The 17,678-nt window shown below is 38.8% G+C and overlaps 1 protein-coding gene across 1 annotated transcript in view; it reads left to right on the top strand.

The window, feature by feature from the left end:
* Window positions 1–614: 614 nt before the first annotated feature.
* LOC101740565 (Krueppel-like factor luna) overlaps window positions 615–17,678 on the top strand; it is a 149,378-nt gene continuing 132,314 nt past the window's right edge. The window contains exon 1 of the mRNA XM_004932798.5: window positions 615–839. Coding sequence (XP_004932855.1) covers window positions 738–839 — 102 coding nt within the window. The 5' untranslated portion in view covers window positions 615–737. The remainder of the gene's footprint in view (window positions 840–17,678) is intronic.

Here is a 17,678-nt window from a genome sequence, read left to right as displayed (position 1 = left end):
AAAACGGACACCTTACGGGCTTTGTCTTTCCGACTGTAATATTCTCCTAATATCAATCTATCTTTTTGTAAATCATTCACTACAAAGTGAATTATGTCAATTCGGTATTAAAATATTTGAAAACAAGTTTTAATTGAATGCACCGGCACGCTATCGGAATGTTACCAAACTGAATAAATAAACACAGTGAAGCTAATCTACAATATTTACATTCTGAATGAAACGTGTAATCAATTGGTCGTAATTAGAACTAAAGCGTAAAATATTTATATGTGCCCGTTTGGGTCGCTTCGTAGCAAGGCTTTGTTTAAGGGACTAGGTTTCAATTTTGTTTCTGTCGAACGATTCATCGATCCGATAAGGACGAATAACAAGGGCCCCAGGGCCGCGAGGAGTCGCATTCATTCCGGCGCGCAAATTTTGACGTTGACATACATTAGCGATAAATCTTGTGAATTCGGGGAGCACGTTGCGTTGCCGAAAATCCAGAGGACCGAACCTATCAGGATTCGAGGACGAAAAGAGAAAAAGGACTCGTTATCTCTGTTTTTTATTAGGAGTATAGCCTCTGTGCGAGGATGCCAGAAGTGGAGGGGCGAGAGGATCGCGGCGGCGCGACGTTCACTCCGCATTCGAGTGAGCACTCTGCACTCAGCCGTTAGTCGTTCGCGAGCCGCGGAGAGGGAGAGACGCGCGTCGTGTTCAAACAGACTTCGTACGATATCGCACGTATAACGATGGACGTGCTACCCAGTGGCAATCTTTTCCGCGAACTTCAAGACGTCACCGATACCGGCTACTTCGAGTGGAAGCTGTCCCTGGAGGACTACTGGCAACAGGTGAGTCACGCTGAGCGTTCCGGCACCTGATGACGGCTCTCTGGCGAACTAGCCGAGCGAAATAACAATTGTTTAACAATTTCGAGTGACACTATGGGATGTTGGCGCGCTTGCGTGCCGTCATACTTCGGTCGGTCGATTCTCTCGATCCGAACATTAAACCACCAAAACTTGTGCACTGAGCCTATGCGATATGTAAACCATCGGCGGTCGGTCCATTCGTTTTGGACGCTTACGCCACAACTATAAATACCCTGCATCGTTTGAGAGGCTCCGTTGGCTGCGGGAATGCTCAGATACGTATTCGATACTGTTTTGTAGCGATGAACGGTTTGTTCATACTTTCAAAACTTACACGTTGTTCTTAAACTTTTTTAAAAGTTTCTATAACTGTCACGGGACGCCGTGGAGCGTCCGACGCGAGTTTCTCACTCGCGCGGATAACTAGCTGCGATTTTCCTGGCCCAAACTCGCTTTGTTTTTCCGTTAAAGGCTTCGGAATGGAACACAGTCGTGCGTAGAGAAACATGGCGCCGTCTTTCCATTTTCTGTGGACATATTTGAAAAAACGAATCAGTCAAATTCAATCTTGTTCGTCGTCGTTAGAGATGTTTTTGAGCGTTACTTTTAAAGTCAAACGTGAAGCGCCCTCTGTATTCAAATATGTGTTGTTGTTTTTTGAATGATGCATCCATTGACAACTTCCGTCGGATTTACGCTCGCCGCATACAACTCGCTTGAATATTTTATGTTTACTTTTTGTCATTACATTATAATTATGTTCTTTTTTTGTTTGTTAACTTTTATGTTCGTTCCCACGCATTTGGATATCATCTGGTGCTTAAAATCCATGTAGGTATATATTTAAACACACATAGTTGTTTAAAACAGTCTCTAGTTCCCATGTTTCTATAGTCCTATTTTGAGATCCCGTTATTGATATTACTTTTTTTGACATGGCATTTCTATGTATGAGAGTATTTCGTTCTCACTTTTACAATACAGCCTCTAGTAATAGCACTAATGCGTGAGTCACGAAAAATCTTATTCTCACATGAAATATACAAATATCCTAAAGTATACCACGACATATCTTGGTGGATATTATACGCTAAGTACTTGTAAAACATCAGTACCAAATATTAGTAAAAATAATATTGTATTTCCAATAAGATGCCATAATTAATATTTACTAAGGATCAAAATTTTATCAATTCCAATCAATAACACTATGGCTAATTTAATTATTTCAATTAACTTTTGAGGTAATATTAAAAGAGGTAGTAATTAATCTTTGTTTCAAGTATGAATATTGGTGAATTATATAGAATAAAGGACTAAGACAAATAATAGAGTTCCATATTAGAAATGTCATCTTGATATTTAATTACTGTAATACTGTGTATGGAGTCGACTAAGACACAATAACGTTTTTAATTTTGCTCGCCGAACGCATATCTGCCATCATCAATCGCAAATCTCAACATTAAGTCCTTCCGAGTCAATAGTCTTCTTACTTATGCACATAGCACAATACGTGACACATATATATTTTTTTTCCTGCCTAGGCTGATAGCCTTGAGAGGCTATTTCGGCGTAACCTTAACTAGTAGGTGAGCTCACGGGACTCAAGCCGGAGTGATGCTAACACTGACCCAAGCAAGAGCTTCGAAGAATCTAACACCGGATCAGAAACGCGACCCACTGAGAAGATCTGGCGAGAAACTCAGTGGGCTCTGTCTATGGGTTAATTCGCTCGTCGAGCCCTTCGTCGCAAGCGACGGGTTCGACGAGGACGGTGACTGGCATATAAATAATAAAATCAGCAAAAATCTGGTATTTGAGATCAATATTCAAGTATCTACGTCATTATCCTAGACTATAACAGATTTGGACAAAAACTATTAATTTAAATCTTACGAGTACTTCTCACTCGTCCTGATATCAGCTGTAAGACCTGCATTACTTCGTACAAACAAGAACAAGCAGTTACATACTTCCAGAAATTCAGATGCTCCAATGAAATATTCTCTATTGGCGAATGTCACGGAATAACGGATAAAGACTGAAAATAACATTTACTACTTAACAGCTAAAGGTAGAATTAAAAACGTATATTTTCAGTTAAATTTGGTGGTGTGAGTCCCCACGGGTAGGTACCACCGCCCCGACTATTTCTGCCGTGAAGCAGTAATGCGTTTCGGTTTGAAGGGTGGGGCAGCCGTTGTACTGTTAAATCTGAGACCTTGTCTCGAGATGGATGGCAACACTGACGTTGTAGATGTCTGCAAGCTCAGGTTACCACTTAACACCAGGTGGGCCGTGAGCTCATCCTCCCATCTAAGATATTATATAAAAAAGACATTTTACCCCAGGCGCGGCTCTCATAAAGAGCTTTTTCTTGCCCTTATTCCACATTATTTGAGGTCAGCGCAGCATGTCCTTTTATTATGCCGCATAGGGATTTGGCATGACTTTTACGATCAGCCGCCTGTCTGACGTAAGCCGTCAACGTAAAGAAAATGAGCTTTAATCCACTTGATGAACCGGAGTTAAACATTGCTTGCTTAATATCTTGTTTCCCGGTCGAGGACAAATCGGTAAATAAAGGAACCGATTCTGAATTAAAAGAACGAATGTTTAAACATCAGTACGCACTTGTAGATCGCAGTGGAGCGAAACAATGCAAAATGGGCGTTGAATAAGAAATATTCTAGAATATAACAACACCACACATGATATAGAGTGCTAAACATTAAGACGAGTAACTTTGGACTTGAAAATAATAATAATAATAATGTTTTTATTTCAAGTAACCATGACTCATATAAATTGTTAATAAGACTAAGACCTATGTTAGTAGTTATATTTACATCACAATGAATTACTGTGGTAACATCCCATGGGAGATGGCACCACAGCGACCCATGTATATACAGTCCAGCCTGCTTGCGATCATGCTCAGGATACTGTTGGAGCTAGCCCTCACTCTGTTTACTCATTTTGTTTTAAAAGGAAATTAAATTTTGTTTTAAAATTTACTCATTTTGTTTTAAAATGAAAGAGCAAATTTCTCAATATAACAAGATGGTGGATGTTATTAAATTGATGAAGATTTTGGTACGTGAAAATGATAGTTGTAAAGTATATTCACATATGAAACAGGAAAATTATCTTTGTACAGCAAAAAAAATATCAAAACAATGTTGACTATACTATCGCTTTCAAATTCCATCATAATAATTTAGATTCAAGCGAATCGAAAACAATTTAATAGCCAATTGTTTAGTTGCGTCTCTAGCATTGCTTCACTGTAATCTATGAATGGATACTGGGTTATAGTTATATAGGTTGCCGAATCTGGTTATACAAATATACCACAATTCAAAAACCGCCAATTAATAAGAGTCTTACCGAAATTAAGGTCTGCGACTTAGACTAATATTACAGTACCCAATTTCTTTAATAGCTGCTACGTCTGTGTTGCAGCTATTCAATTGGAAGTTTAAAATGTGTATGTATAAATAAAAAATCAAATTGGAAGTCAAGTACATACAAGTGCTCTGAGGAATTGTTCGAGATGATACCGGCATCTCGTTTTTACCATCGCACCGCCCGCCACCGGAGTAGAGTTCATCCATACTACCTGGAGCCACTGCGGTCATCCACAGTGCGCTTCCAGAGGAATTTTTTGGCCACGTACCATCCGGCTATGGAATAAGCTCCCCTCCACGGTGTTTCCCGAGCGCTATGACATGTCCTTCTTCAAACGAGGCTTGTGGAGAGTATTAAGCGGTAGGCAGCGGCTTGGCTCTGCCCCTGGCATTGCTGAAGTCCATGGGCGACGGTAACCACTCACCATCAGGTGGGCCGTATGCTCGTATGCCTACAAGGGCAATAAAAAAAAACATAAACAAACAATACCATGATAAATGTACACAATATGTATGCATGTAGTTAATAAGCATGCTAAATAAACATGTCTATTGTTACACAAGAAAACGATTATACAATTAATTTTTATTCGCATGAAGTGCATTCTTCTTGAAAATGAAATCAAATGTGTAATTATATTTGTTTGTTTTGTTTTCTTTAAAATATTTAAAATTCTGTTCCTCTTAAGTTTAAAACTCATGCTTTAAGATATATTTTTTTTTGCTCTACCATCGCTATTTTTCACATTGTCTCTATAGATCGTTAAATGTTCTTCACGAGAGCCCATCAACAAGGTCCTTTGTAAATGTGAATATGGTTATTGGATAATATCATCACGGGGTATTTTCAAAGTCTAACAGAATGGTTGACCATCCAATGAGGTGTATTGAGAGTTGTTGAGTTGATTACTAATAATTAACAACGTGTTGTTATTAATAGAGACCATGAATTGAGATATTTCAGAAGTTGGATTGTGTTGGTGTCTTCGACGGAAATGACATACAAGTATCGAAAACCTTAAGAGATCACATAAAATAAACTCATTGTCCTTACGAACTCTAATGTTATTTACGCTGTTTTTTTTTTAAAATATAAAACATGTAAATGAAATATTAAATTTGCTTTATTTAAATAGGAAATGTTTAAAACTGAGTACATTGAATGTTAGTCAGTACCACTAGTGCTTTTTCTGTGGCATATTATGCCGCCTTTTTCAGATATCCAAATACTTCATAGCGACATTTTTTTTATACAGATGATATAAATGAAATAGGTGTTGCCAGGATTGTCTAGGAAAAAAACAAATACAAACAAACAGACGAGTGAAACTTACTGAACTGTTTTGTCTTGCTCGAATTATAAGTGTATATAAATATACATATGTATAAGCTGCGCCAATAAACTTTAATAATAATTTAAATAATAATAATTTTTTCTTTCTATCTTTCTTTTTATTTCTTGACCCTACCATCTGTCAGTGCAGGTACATAGACGCCATTTTAGATTCGTTTCTTTGTTGGCGCGGCTTATACCTGTATATTAAACTCTATTTCCGTGAGGCAAACAAGCATTGGACATGCGTTGTATTCTTTACACCTAAGCATCCCATAAAGTTAACCGTGCAACAGGAAATCTGACTATTGTAAACAGATCTATTTATAAACGCTAGCGGTAAATGCGCATGTTCAGTGTCGCTTAACTGGCTGCAGGGTAGGGTACTTGCTGGGCACGCCACCGTCACTAATCAAACTGACAGGGAACCGTAAGTAAGCTTATTTAATTATCTAGAGCTTTTTTTTTATTGCCGTATACGCAATCGAACGTACAGCTCACCCGATGGTGAGTGGTTACCGTCGCTCAAGGACGTCAGCAAGGCCATGGGCAAAGCCAAGCCGCTGCCTACTGTTTAATATTGTAACCGCTATGTCCTTCTTCAAACGAGGCTTCAGCCACCATCAGGTGGGCCGTATGGTCGTTTGTCTATACGGCAATAAAAAAAAAATCTCTCCACAAACCTCGTTTGAAGAAGGACACGTCTGCCCACTGAGTTTCTCGCCATATCTTCTCAGTGGATCGCGTTTCTTTACCGGAGGTAGGTTCTGCGAAGCACGGCTCTTGCTAGGGTTCATTGTTAGCAACATCGTCAGGTTTGAGCCTCGCGAGCTCACCTACTAGCCCGGTGACACTGACATGGTCTCTATAGACCATAACAAAAGCTAGGAAAAAAAAATCAAGTCATAGCGCGCAGGAAACACCTTAGAGGGGAACTCATTCCAAAGCCGGATGATACGTGGCAAAAATATCTCTGGAAACGCACTGTGGATGAACGCAGTGGCTCCAGGTAGTATGAATTAACTCTACTCCGATGGCGGGTGGTGCGATGGTAAAAAAGAGATGAACAGTACGGTAAACCACAACAAAGATAATTTCAATCTAATCCAAAGAAGCTACCCATTGACTGTTTGTGGAAGTAGACGCATTCTCCTAGTAAGAAATACATTGCTTCTTTAATGAAGGAAACATTACTGGTGGTCCGAAGGTTTTATCAGTTTCACCAGGTCAGGGGAAATACATTGCTGTGTACTATCAGATGTCACGATTGCAGATTATAGACAACCACGACAATCAAAATATTTTGCTATATCGATCATCGAACTGTTAAAACAATAGGTACGCTTTAAGATATGTAATTGACAAATCCTTTATTTATAATCCATTCGACATGATATATCTATAACAGAATACAAAAAAATACAAATAATGTAAAATAAACACATTTACTGGTGGTAGGACCTCTTGTGAGTCCGCGCGGGTAGATACCACCACCCCGCCTATTTCTGCCGTGAATCAGTAATGCGTTTCGGTTTGAAGGGCGGGGCAGCCGTTAAGGTGGGTGGCACATTTATGTTGTAGATATCTATGGGCTTCAGTAACCACTTAACACCATGTGGGATGTGGGCTCGTCTAACCCATGTAAGCAATAAAAAAAAACGTATCGTGTGTTGAGCATAAACTATCGAAATTTCTTAAGCCCGTTCGTGCTTGAGGCTTACGAAACGAAGTTAAATGTTTGCACAAATCGGCAACGTTTCTTTTCACCGCGGCCGGCGGGTTTAATGTGTCCAATCAAGCACGCCCGTGCAACAGGTTACAGCAATACGCGACCGCTGCACCGGACAATGTAAACTTCCTTTAATGAAATGTGAAACGATTTACTCGTCATTTTTTGCTTTTGAATTTACATTCCGAGTTCAAAGTCACAAAACGAGATTCGGTGTGTAATGCTTGGTCTCGACAAGTTAGACATTAACTGATTTACGATTTACTTAAGAAAAACACGACATTTTTTTTTTCCTACCTATGCTGATAGCCTTGAGAGGCTATTTCAGCTTACCCTAGCGTGTATAGGTGAGCACACGGGGCTCTAACCGGAGAATTGCTAACACTGACCCTAGCAAGAGCAGTGCTGCGCAGAATCTACCACCGGATCGGAAGCGCGACCCACTGAGAAGATCCGGCGAGAAACTCAGTGGGCTGTGTCTGTGGGTTAATTCGCTCGTCGAGCCCTTCGTCGCAAGCGACGGGTTCGACGGGGCCGGTGACCGGTGCTTGTAATGTCTAAAAGCACCGTTAATGGATCAGGAGGATCCGTGATGACGTGCTTTGGGCGACGTCGACGGTTTACCATTCGGTCTAAAGGATCGGGTATGTAGTTTCCAGCGGCCACGACAAGAGGGTTCTCATGTCGTGCCGTCTTCTCGAAGTGGCGCAGCGATGCCGACTGTAGATACTTACTGACGGGGTCGAGCTCCAGGTCATCGTGGAGGTTCACGTTCCTCTGGAACCATGGTGCTCCGACGGCTATCCTGCAGAATCGGGATTGTATAACCTGAAGGGGTTTCAAGATGGTGCGGGCCGCATGAGCAAACACTACGCTTGCATAAACACGTCATTACGGATCCTCTTGATCCATTAACGGTGCTTTTAGGTACCACAAGCACCGGTCACCGCCCTCGTCGAACGCGTCGCTTGCGACGAAGGGCTCGGCGAGCAAATAAACACACAGAAACAGCCCACTGTATTTCTCGCCGAATCTTCTCAGTGGGTCACGTTTCCGATCCAGTAGTAAATTCTGCAAAGCACTGCTCTTGCTAGGCTTGGTATTAGAAATGTCGTCAGGCTTGAGCCCTGTGAGCTGACCTACTTTTTAGGTTACGTTGACACAGCCTCTCAAGACTATCAGCTTAAGTAGGAAAAATATATATAATATTTGATCGATATCTTTGAAATTGAGTAGACCGCCGCTGTTGATTGTATACTGCACTAACCATTACAACACGATTGTTTCTGACGGCAGGATTACTTCCAAATATCGCATCATCCAGGCACTGCCATCAGAACCCTAAACGAACTATTACAACCACAATACTACAATACTATTAAAAGTATTACATTATTATTAAATAGCTTATTATCATTTTAGGAAAACGAGGAAAAAGAGGAGTGGCGTCAAGAAAGGCTTAGCTGCCATAATCTTCGCAGTATAGGTTATAAGGATTAAAGGACCAAAATATGGTGTTATTTTATCGTATTCCCGGAGTATCGGGACTGCGATGGCGCTTAGCGTCTCTGTCAGTACATTTAAGTGCAGGTTAAACAGTCGTGGAGATGTCGAATCTCCTGTGGGGCTCCACATGCGGGTCGATGCACCACTGAGCATACCTAACTAACCACATTAGTCTGGTTACCGAACCAATAATCAAATAGTTCTGGAAGGCTAGTTTGATATCTCAATTTGCGCTGCAAAAAATCACAGGAGACTAAGCTTTTGACAAATCAAGGAAGCAGGCATGTGTTTTCCTATCGGTATGTGAACTGGGCATCGTTTAGGCTTAGGTAGATCTAGCTAGAGCTGATTAAGCAGACTATCTAGTCCATTGAGTACAAAGTAACTGGCGGCATGTAAATCGCTTCTATTTTTTAGTATTATAATGACTATTATCGTGCCGTCAGGTGGCATATTATGCCTATTAAGGCAGACAAGCATGCGGCCCACCTGATGGTGAGTGGTTACCGTCGCTCATGGACGTCAGCAATGCCAGGGGCAGAGACAAGCCAGTGCCTACCAATTTTTTTTATTGCTTAGATGGGTGGACGAGCTCACAACCAACCTGGTGTTAAGTGGTTACTGGACCCCATAGACATCCACAACGTAAATGCGCCACCCACCTTGAGATATAAGTTCTAAGGTCTCAAGTAAGTTACAACGGCTGCCCCACCTTTCAAACCGAAACGCATTACTGCTTCACAGCAGAAATAAGCAGGGTGGTGGTACCCACCCGCGCGGACTCACAAGAGGTCCTACCACCAGTAATAAAATTGCTAAGCCGCTGCCTACCGTTACATAATAAGAGCACTCATGAATGGTGAGCTTCTCTTATATAAAACCGGTTAAACAACCAATACATAACGAAAGCTATAGTTAGCTTTATAACAATACGCGCTTCGAATACCATTTGATAACCCTCCTCGGTCTATTGCTAATTACTGACATTAATTATCACTAGAGGCGTAAACAATGTGAGGTTTGAACGAAGTTCAATTAAACATGGGCTTCATGAATGGATAATTAAATCATTTTATGTTTTATTGTATAATGTGTAAAATAAATTTTCATTTGACTATGATTCTGATTTGAACAAGAATAATTTAAAGAAACAAATCTTACTACCAACAATGTAGCTTACAAACGAGCTATCCATACTAGCTAGAACCACCTAGAACTATTGCGCTCCTTCACTCGTTTACCGAGAAAGACTCGTGGAGAGTACTTAGCGATAGGCAGCAGTTTGACTGTGCCCCTTTCTTCCTGACGTCCATGACCGACGGTATCCACTCACCATCATTTGGGCCGTATGCTCGTCTGCCTACAAGGGGCATAAAAAAAGAGCTCTAGACACAAAACGTTTTGAAATGGTATTAATCGAGAAAAAAATAAGCGTGGAGGAGCCTCTGTCACTTCTTTGATGATTTGTCCTTCTTCAAACGAGATCTGGGGAGAGTCCTCGACGGTAGGCAACGAATTGCATGCGAAGGCGTTGCTGACGTTTGCGAGAAACAGTAACTATATACACATGATTCTCGCAGCCCTTTTTAATCTAAATTAGTCTAAATAATTGAAAAAGAAACGCCCCGACTTGTTACTAGATAGAATACCTACGCTAATACCACTTCACTAATCAAATATATCAAAAACAACTAATCCGGAAAAAAAAAAAATCGATGAAGTACTCGAATTGGTTTGCATGAAAAACATTAAACGATAAGGACTATTAATGTATTTAACAAATTGTCTATTAAAACCGGTTCTTTCTTATTTCCATTCGACTTATAATCTAGAACACTAGCGTTCGTATGGTTTATTGTACTTCAAAGCGATGGGCAATATACATTAGTGTGTCACCCCCAGGCCCCGATTGCGTGGAATTTATATTGCAGTGACGCAACCGTAGCTACACTCTAGGGCAGGCCAAGATTTCTAAGTAAAACTAAGGAACAACATCGTATTAAAACTGAGGAAAATTCAAAATCTATCAATCTATTTAATTGGTAGGCCTGGTTTGAGAGCACTAACGAATAATTCTGTCCACTCTTTAGTTTAGCCCCTGTGCATTAACTCTCTGAAGTGCAATTCATTCGATTAAAACCAAATTGAGATCAAACAAGAACAAGGTATTTTTTTTTGGTTAGTCTACCTACTGTTAAGTGGTTAACGGAGCCTAAAGGGATTCTTCTATATCTCCACCTTATCCCACAAAGCCTGGTCGCCATAGCGAATTGTTCTATTCCATTCTCTTCTATCAGCCGTCATTTCAACACTCACACCTCTCTCTCTCTCATATCGTCATTCACACATCCATGTCTTCTTTTGTCGGTTTCTTCCCCCTCTACCTTGCACTACCATTTCCATACACCTCCTAGTCACATGCATCTCCTCTCTACGAATCACATGCCCATACCACGCTAACCGTAGTCCACCGTAGTAGCCGGAGCCCATAGGCATCATCAACGTAAAAGCCGTCACCCACTTTGAGACATGAGTTTAATTTCAGTTTTACAGTACACCGGGCGGTGTATTTTTAAACCGAAACGCATTACTGCTTCACTCCAAATATAAACAGGGTGATGGTACCTTTTTTTTGGTGGGGCGGTCTTACCCGGGCGGACTCACATGAAGTCCTATCTATACTATAATATTATAAAGAGGAAAGATTTGTTTGTTTGTTTGTTTCGAATAGGCTCCGAAACTACTGGACCGATTTGAAAAATTCTTTTTCCATTAGAAGCCGACATTGTCCCTGATGAACATAGGCTACTTTTTTTAATTTTTTTTTTTTTTTGGATTCATGTGTGTTTTAATGTTTCCGAAGCGAAGCGAGGGCGGGTCGCTAGTCACCAATAATTACGCAAATTATAATATTTACGGGTTTGATACCAGCACAGTCGGCTCATTTTATACGAATGCACCAGGTGTAAAAATAACTAATCAAGTGATCTAATTTAACCATGTCGAAATACCCAAATTTATTCCAACATTTTTATCGTGGGTAAAATTTCCAGCAAAATTCCCATAGGCATTCTTCAACAATCAGTCTTGCTTTTAAATGGCTGATGAGGTAAATCGAATCTTCACTCCTGGGCCCGGAGAGCTGAGCGAACGGTAACAAGCCGCTTTCAGACTGCGCTATAACATAATAGCATATAGTATATAGCTTATAGCACAACAATATCGCATACCATAGATTCTTATGGACACGTTCACACTGTACTGTACTATATATTATTAGCTAAGTATAGGCTGCTACACTATATGGCACTATAGTATAGCGTAGTTTGAAAGCAGCTTAAGAGTGCGAAAATATTAAATCTCTGGTTGCCCTCATCTGTAAAAACTTCTAGTTGTATTGAAGTTGCCTAAGAAAGTGTCTGTCGTAAAATGTCATCGCCGGTTTCAAGACCCCGTTGCACTCAGCTTTTGGTAAGACCCTTAACACAAAAGGTCCTCCTTTAGAATGGACGAAACTTTTATCTTACGTCAGATAACCTAAGAGCATATAATATGTCAAGATGTTATTGTCTCGTGTGTGAACGTTGAAATAAGGACACGTTTGTTTATAAAAGCAATCGTTTTGATAGCTCACGTGACGATGCATATGGGTATACAGATCATAATTATTGTTTTGGTTCAGCATGTTCTGTGATAGAAGTAATAACTGTTTTCAAATTAAGTCTTCTCGTCTCTCGTAGAAGTTTAGCGATACTATCATTAAACAAAATTACTTGAATACTTAAAATGGTCACTAAATATTTATTTAAAAGTTTACTTTAGCTTTGGGATAATCGTCTACGCGTGTGTCGCTTATCTGTAAATGATAATTATTAAATAATAACTTCAGTGTTGATTTTTTATTTTATTTTGTAGAGTCGCTTCCATTGTCCTAATTGAACTAATACTTATTATATAATTATATTTTGCTAAGTAAGTTTTATTTTAAAATAAGAATTAGAATTTAATGATTATTTATTATTACATTTAAACTAAGCGTATATAAGTTATATAATTGTGAAATCTTTGATTTTGCTCTGTAAATGAAAAGTGTAGCACACGGATCTTGTGCTAAGTATGTCCTGGAAGCAATAGGCAACGTATTAAGAATATTACTGGCCGCACCAAGATACATTTTTTATTGCCTTTGTAGGCAGACGAGCATACGGCCCACCGATGGTAAGTGGTCACCGTCGCTCATGGATGTCGGCAATGTCAAGAGCAAAGCCAAGCCGCTGCCTACCATTACCATACATATGAGGTTTTAGTTTTACAATAAAAGTATAACGTCCTAGGTTTGGTAGCATTCAGACGTTGTGATCTATGAACTCCGGAAGTCGCTTAATACCAAAGTATTTGTGATCTTCTGAACCCATCTAGTGCAATGAAAGACAATTACCAGTTGGATTGTGATCATAGACACCAAACAGATTCAGGGGAGAAATCGACAAGATGTTTTTGTGCTCATTTTACTTTCACCAACGATTAAAAACCCAAAAATTCTACTTCTAAATCCATTGGATTCAATTAAAAAACCCAAAAATTTTACTTCTAAATCCATTGGTCCAATTAAAAAACCCAAAAATTTTACTTATAAATCCATTGAATCCAATTAAAAAACCCAAACATTCTACTTCTAAATCCATTGGATCCAATTAAAAAACCCAAAAATTCTACTTCTAAATCTATTGGATCCAATTAAAAAACCCAAAAATTCTACTTCTAAATCCATCAGCTCGATGAAACCATCATCCGTCGAACTTAACTGTTACGAGTACTCCTGACATTCGTAATTAATATTATAGTCGTTTGCCAATCGAATTGTCGGCTACAATTAAATTCAATACAGTGTTAGTGAGGTGTTAATACATGAAGCAGAACATTTGTATTAACATTAATTGGACTAGTTATATTTGCTTCCAGTGATGAGCATATGCCTGTTGAAAATTCATTGCTATTTTTGGATCTACTTTAAATAATAATTCAATTATGAGCGTAATCATGTGTTTGATGAATCCGCAGAATCGATTCGTATGGATTATAAGCGTGAATACTATTTTTTTATTTTTTATTTCTATGTAACCTCCATATGAATTTATGACATAAAGAGGTTAATATGTTATACAAGTGACATAAATGAGAATTTCGAATACTGAAACATGAGAACATGAGAAGGAACATTAGAAATATAAAAGCATTTTTGAAATATTAACATATAAAAACATATACAACAGTGGTGAAGCAATAGCTTTAAATGTTGTTTCTCTTCATAAGAGCAACTCAATTTGTGCTATAGTTTTACTAAGCTAAACTGTATTTTGATATAAATAAAATAATACATTATATCTATATATCGATTAACTAGTAGTCAAAGTGGTTGGTTACCAAAAGAAGTGAGGCCTCACAAGACTTCTTACCATCAGCGATTATACAAATTATAATTTTTGCGCTTATTGATTACACAATTTTATTATTCCTTCACTGTGAATGTCAATTATAAAAACTTATGAAGTACGTATTTCATTAGAAAAATTGGTGCTTGCCAGGCGGGATTCGAACACCAGTGCATCGCTTGATACGAATGTAGCGGGCATCTTATTCATTAGACCACGACAACTTCGATACGATTTTTATCCATGTGTTAAGAGTTCCGATGTAATAAGGAAAATTTATAGCTTAATCTCTAAATTGGAACAAATGACTGGCTTGCGGATGATTCAATAATAATAACCACCAATTTACATAATTAAAAGCTTAAAATAAATATATTTTGAAATATATGTAAATACAAAATATGATTTTCTCCTTTTTCTGTCAACTCATGCGCGATCTACGTATTTAACGACCCCAAACTAAGAAAATTTAATTTTAACCAATAAAATATACGAAACAAGAATCGAACCGGGAGCCCGGAGCAATCAGCCACCAAATCAACAAGGCGATGGACCGTCATAATCTTAAAATCGGAACATCTAACTACTTTCCATAAGCTGTCAATTAAATGATGAAAGGATGAAAGGCGATTGAACGTTTGGGACGATATGGACATGTGATGAGACGAAATGAAAATGAGGTTGGTTAGAGAGTGTTAACTATGAATGTGGAAGGATATAGAGGAAGAGGTTGACCTAAGAAGAAATTGATGGATCGCTTGAAAGACGATATAAGTAAGAGGGGAGTGAGCGAAGTAATGATATATGATAGAAGTGTATGGAAGGAGAAAGCATGTTGCGCTGACCCCAGGTGATTGGGAGAAGGGCAGGAGAATGATGATGATGATGATGCTGAAGCTGATAGTTACGGGGATTCACACGAAAATACTAACGGTGTCAAAAACAAAAGATAAGGCGGCTATATCACAAGATATTGCCCTTGGAATGTGGAATTCATCCGCTAAAACATTTTACGTTTATAATTATTTAAAAAAACTGGTGCATACTCTAGAACTCCAACATAACATTGATGTCGCCCCGAGCTCACCAGGCGTCTTCTTCACTCCACTATATCGTGCCGTTATTGCAATCATATGTAGTATGTATGTTGTTGTTTTCTTTTATTACTGTGTTCTTACTAACTTATTTTTAAGAAATCACTGTTACTAACATTTTTATGGATTATTATCTGAAATAAAGAATTTAATAATAATAATAGAACAACGGTGCAAGTTCCATAAAAAACACCGACATACGAAATGAATAAAAAATAAAGATGACAAAAGTCGTGGGAAGCATCAACTATAATGTGTTGTTCTTAAATGTTTTTAGCGACTTTAATTTCGCATTGTTGTATCTTGTTACAAAAATCAGCTGATCGCATGCAACTTTAATTCGTCATACCGTATCGCTTAATTCGCGATAAGAAGATAAGCGATAGGAGCGGGCGTTCATTTGTAGATAATCGCGATCGCCTGTCAACTGAGGCACGTATGACAACGTATGACTATGGTATGCACGAGTATTTACTACAAGGTGTGGTATGTTTGACAATGTGTGTGCGTCCAAAAATATAATTTGCCATTAATTTCTCTTAAAGACGAGACATGAAAATTGGGTCGTTGGGTTGTTTTTTTTTTTTTATTGCTTAGATTAGATTAGATCATAACAAAAAAAATCTTCAGCTATTTAAATGGAGTAAAAAAAGGCTAAAGGTCCATGTTCAGCAGTGGATAGTAGACAGGTTGAGATGTTGACGATGATGATGATGAAACTTAATTGAAGTTCAATTGAAAACATCTAACTGTTGATGCTAATACCAAATAAAACGCACCTTTGATTACAAAGTTAAATGTCGCTTAAACCAAATAGTATTTTTACCCCTCGATATAATATTATTTCAATTTAATCTGCTCAGCTACGAATTTCGACAATGCTTAAACCAATTTGAACGTACGCTTATAATTTAATAGTTTGATTATTTCTTGGTCAATTATATTGAAATAGGTTAAAAATATCCGAATCATTCGCGTTAACGTGTTTAACTGGAATCACACGTCATTACGGACCCTCCCGATCCATTAACGGTGCTTTTAGGTATCACAAACATCGGTCACCGTCCACGTCGAAACCGTCGCCTGCGACGAAGGGCTCAACGAGTGAGTTAGCCCATAAACACAGCCCACTGAATTTCTCGTCGGATCTTCTCAGTGGGTCGCGTTTCCGATCCGGTGGTAGATTCTGCGAAGCACGGCTCTTGCAAGGGTTCGTGTTAGCAACGTCGTCAGGTTTGAGCCCCGTGAGCTCACCTACTAGTTAAGGCGACGCTGATATAGCATCTCAAGGCTATCAGCTTAGGTAGGAAAAAAAAAGAATATGCAGCTCACCCGATGGTGAGTGGTTACCGTCGCTCAAGGACGTCAGCAAGGCCAGGAGCAGAGCTAAGGCATTGCCTACCGTTCAATATTCTCCACAAGCCTCGTTTGAAGAAGGACACGTCTGCCCATTGAGTTTCTTACCAGATCTTCTCAATGGGTCGCGTTTCCTAGCCAGAGGTATATTCTGCGAAGCACGGCTCTTGCTAGGGTCAGTGTTAGCATCACTCCGATTTGAGCCCCGTGAGCTCACCTACTAGCTAAGGTTACGCTGAAATAGCCTTGAGAGGCTATCAGCTTAGGTAGGAAAAAAAAAGACTGGTAATATAGTTACACAAAATTAGACGAGGATAGAGTATTCAAATTAAGCGTTAGCCGCTACAGGCATCCAGCCACTGCCGATTTGGATGTCGGCTTCCAGCGCCATTCCGCGGTCGCCGTGTTTCCGTACACCAGACGTTCAGTGGGAGCGGTCCGCTTTGAATTCGGAAGTGGACCGAATAATTAGTAGAACGATGACTTATTGGATATATTTTGTAGTTATTTGGGAACAAGTGTCAAACAGTGATGCGTCATCGGATGAGATGTGAAATCGTTAAACCTTTAACAGCTTCGATCAATAATTGTTGATCGAAGTTTAACAGACTTTGTTTTTCAAATTACATGTTACAAAAAAAAACGAAAAATTTAATTCATTTAAAAAAAGTAGTATTTAAATTTTCATTATTTATTTAGTTGCATCAATAAAGTGATCATCACTATATAATATTAAAAAAAAAACATGGACAAAATGGTAACAGGTACATGACAGATGCTACCTCAATTATAGGTGCAATCGACAGTGCAATGAATCTTGAAATTAGGAAAGTAAGAATAATTGAATAAAAATACAATGAATAATTTTACGAAATATGAAATAATATAAAATTTGTAGAAATTTGAAATATGAAAAATTGAAATCGATTTTTTTATTTTAGTGATTATTGATTGT

This window comes from Bombyx mori, chromosome 1 (genome assembly GCF_030269925.1).
Source record: "Bombyx mori chromosome 1, ASM3026992v2".
Taxonomy (NCBI): domain Eukaryota; kingdom Metazoa; phylum Arthropoda; class Insecta; order Lepidoptera; family Bombycidae; genus Bombyx; species Bombyx mori.
This window is presented reverse-complemented; position numbering and strand designations above follow the sequence as displayed.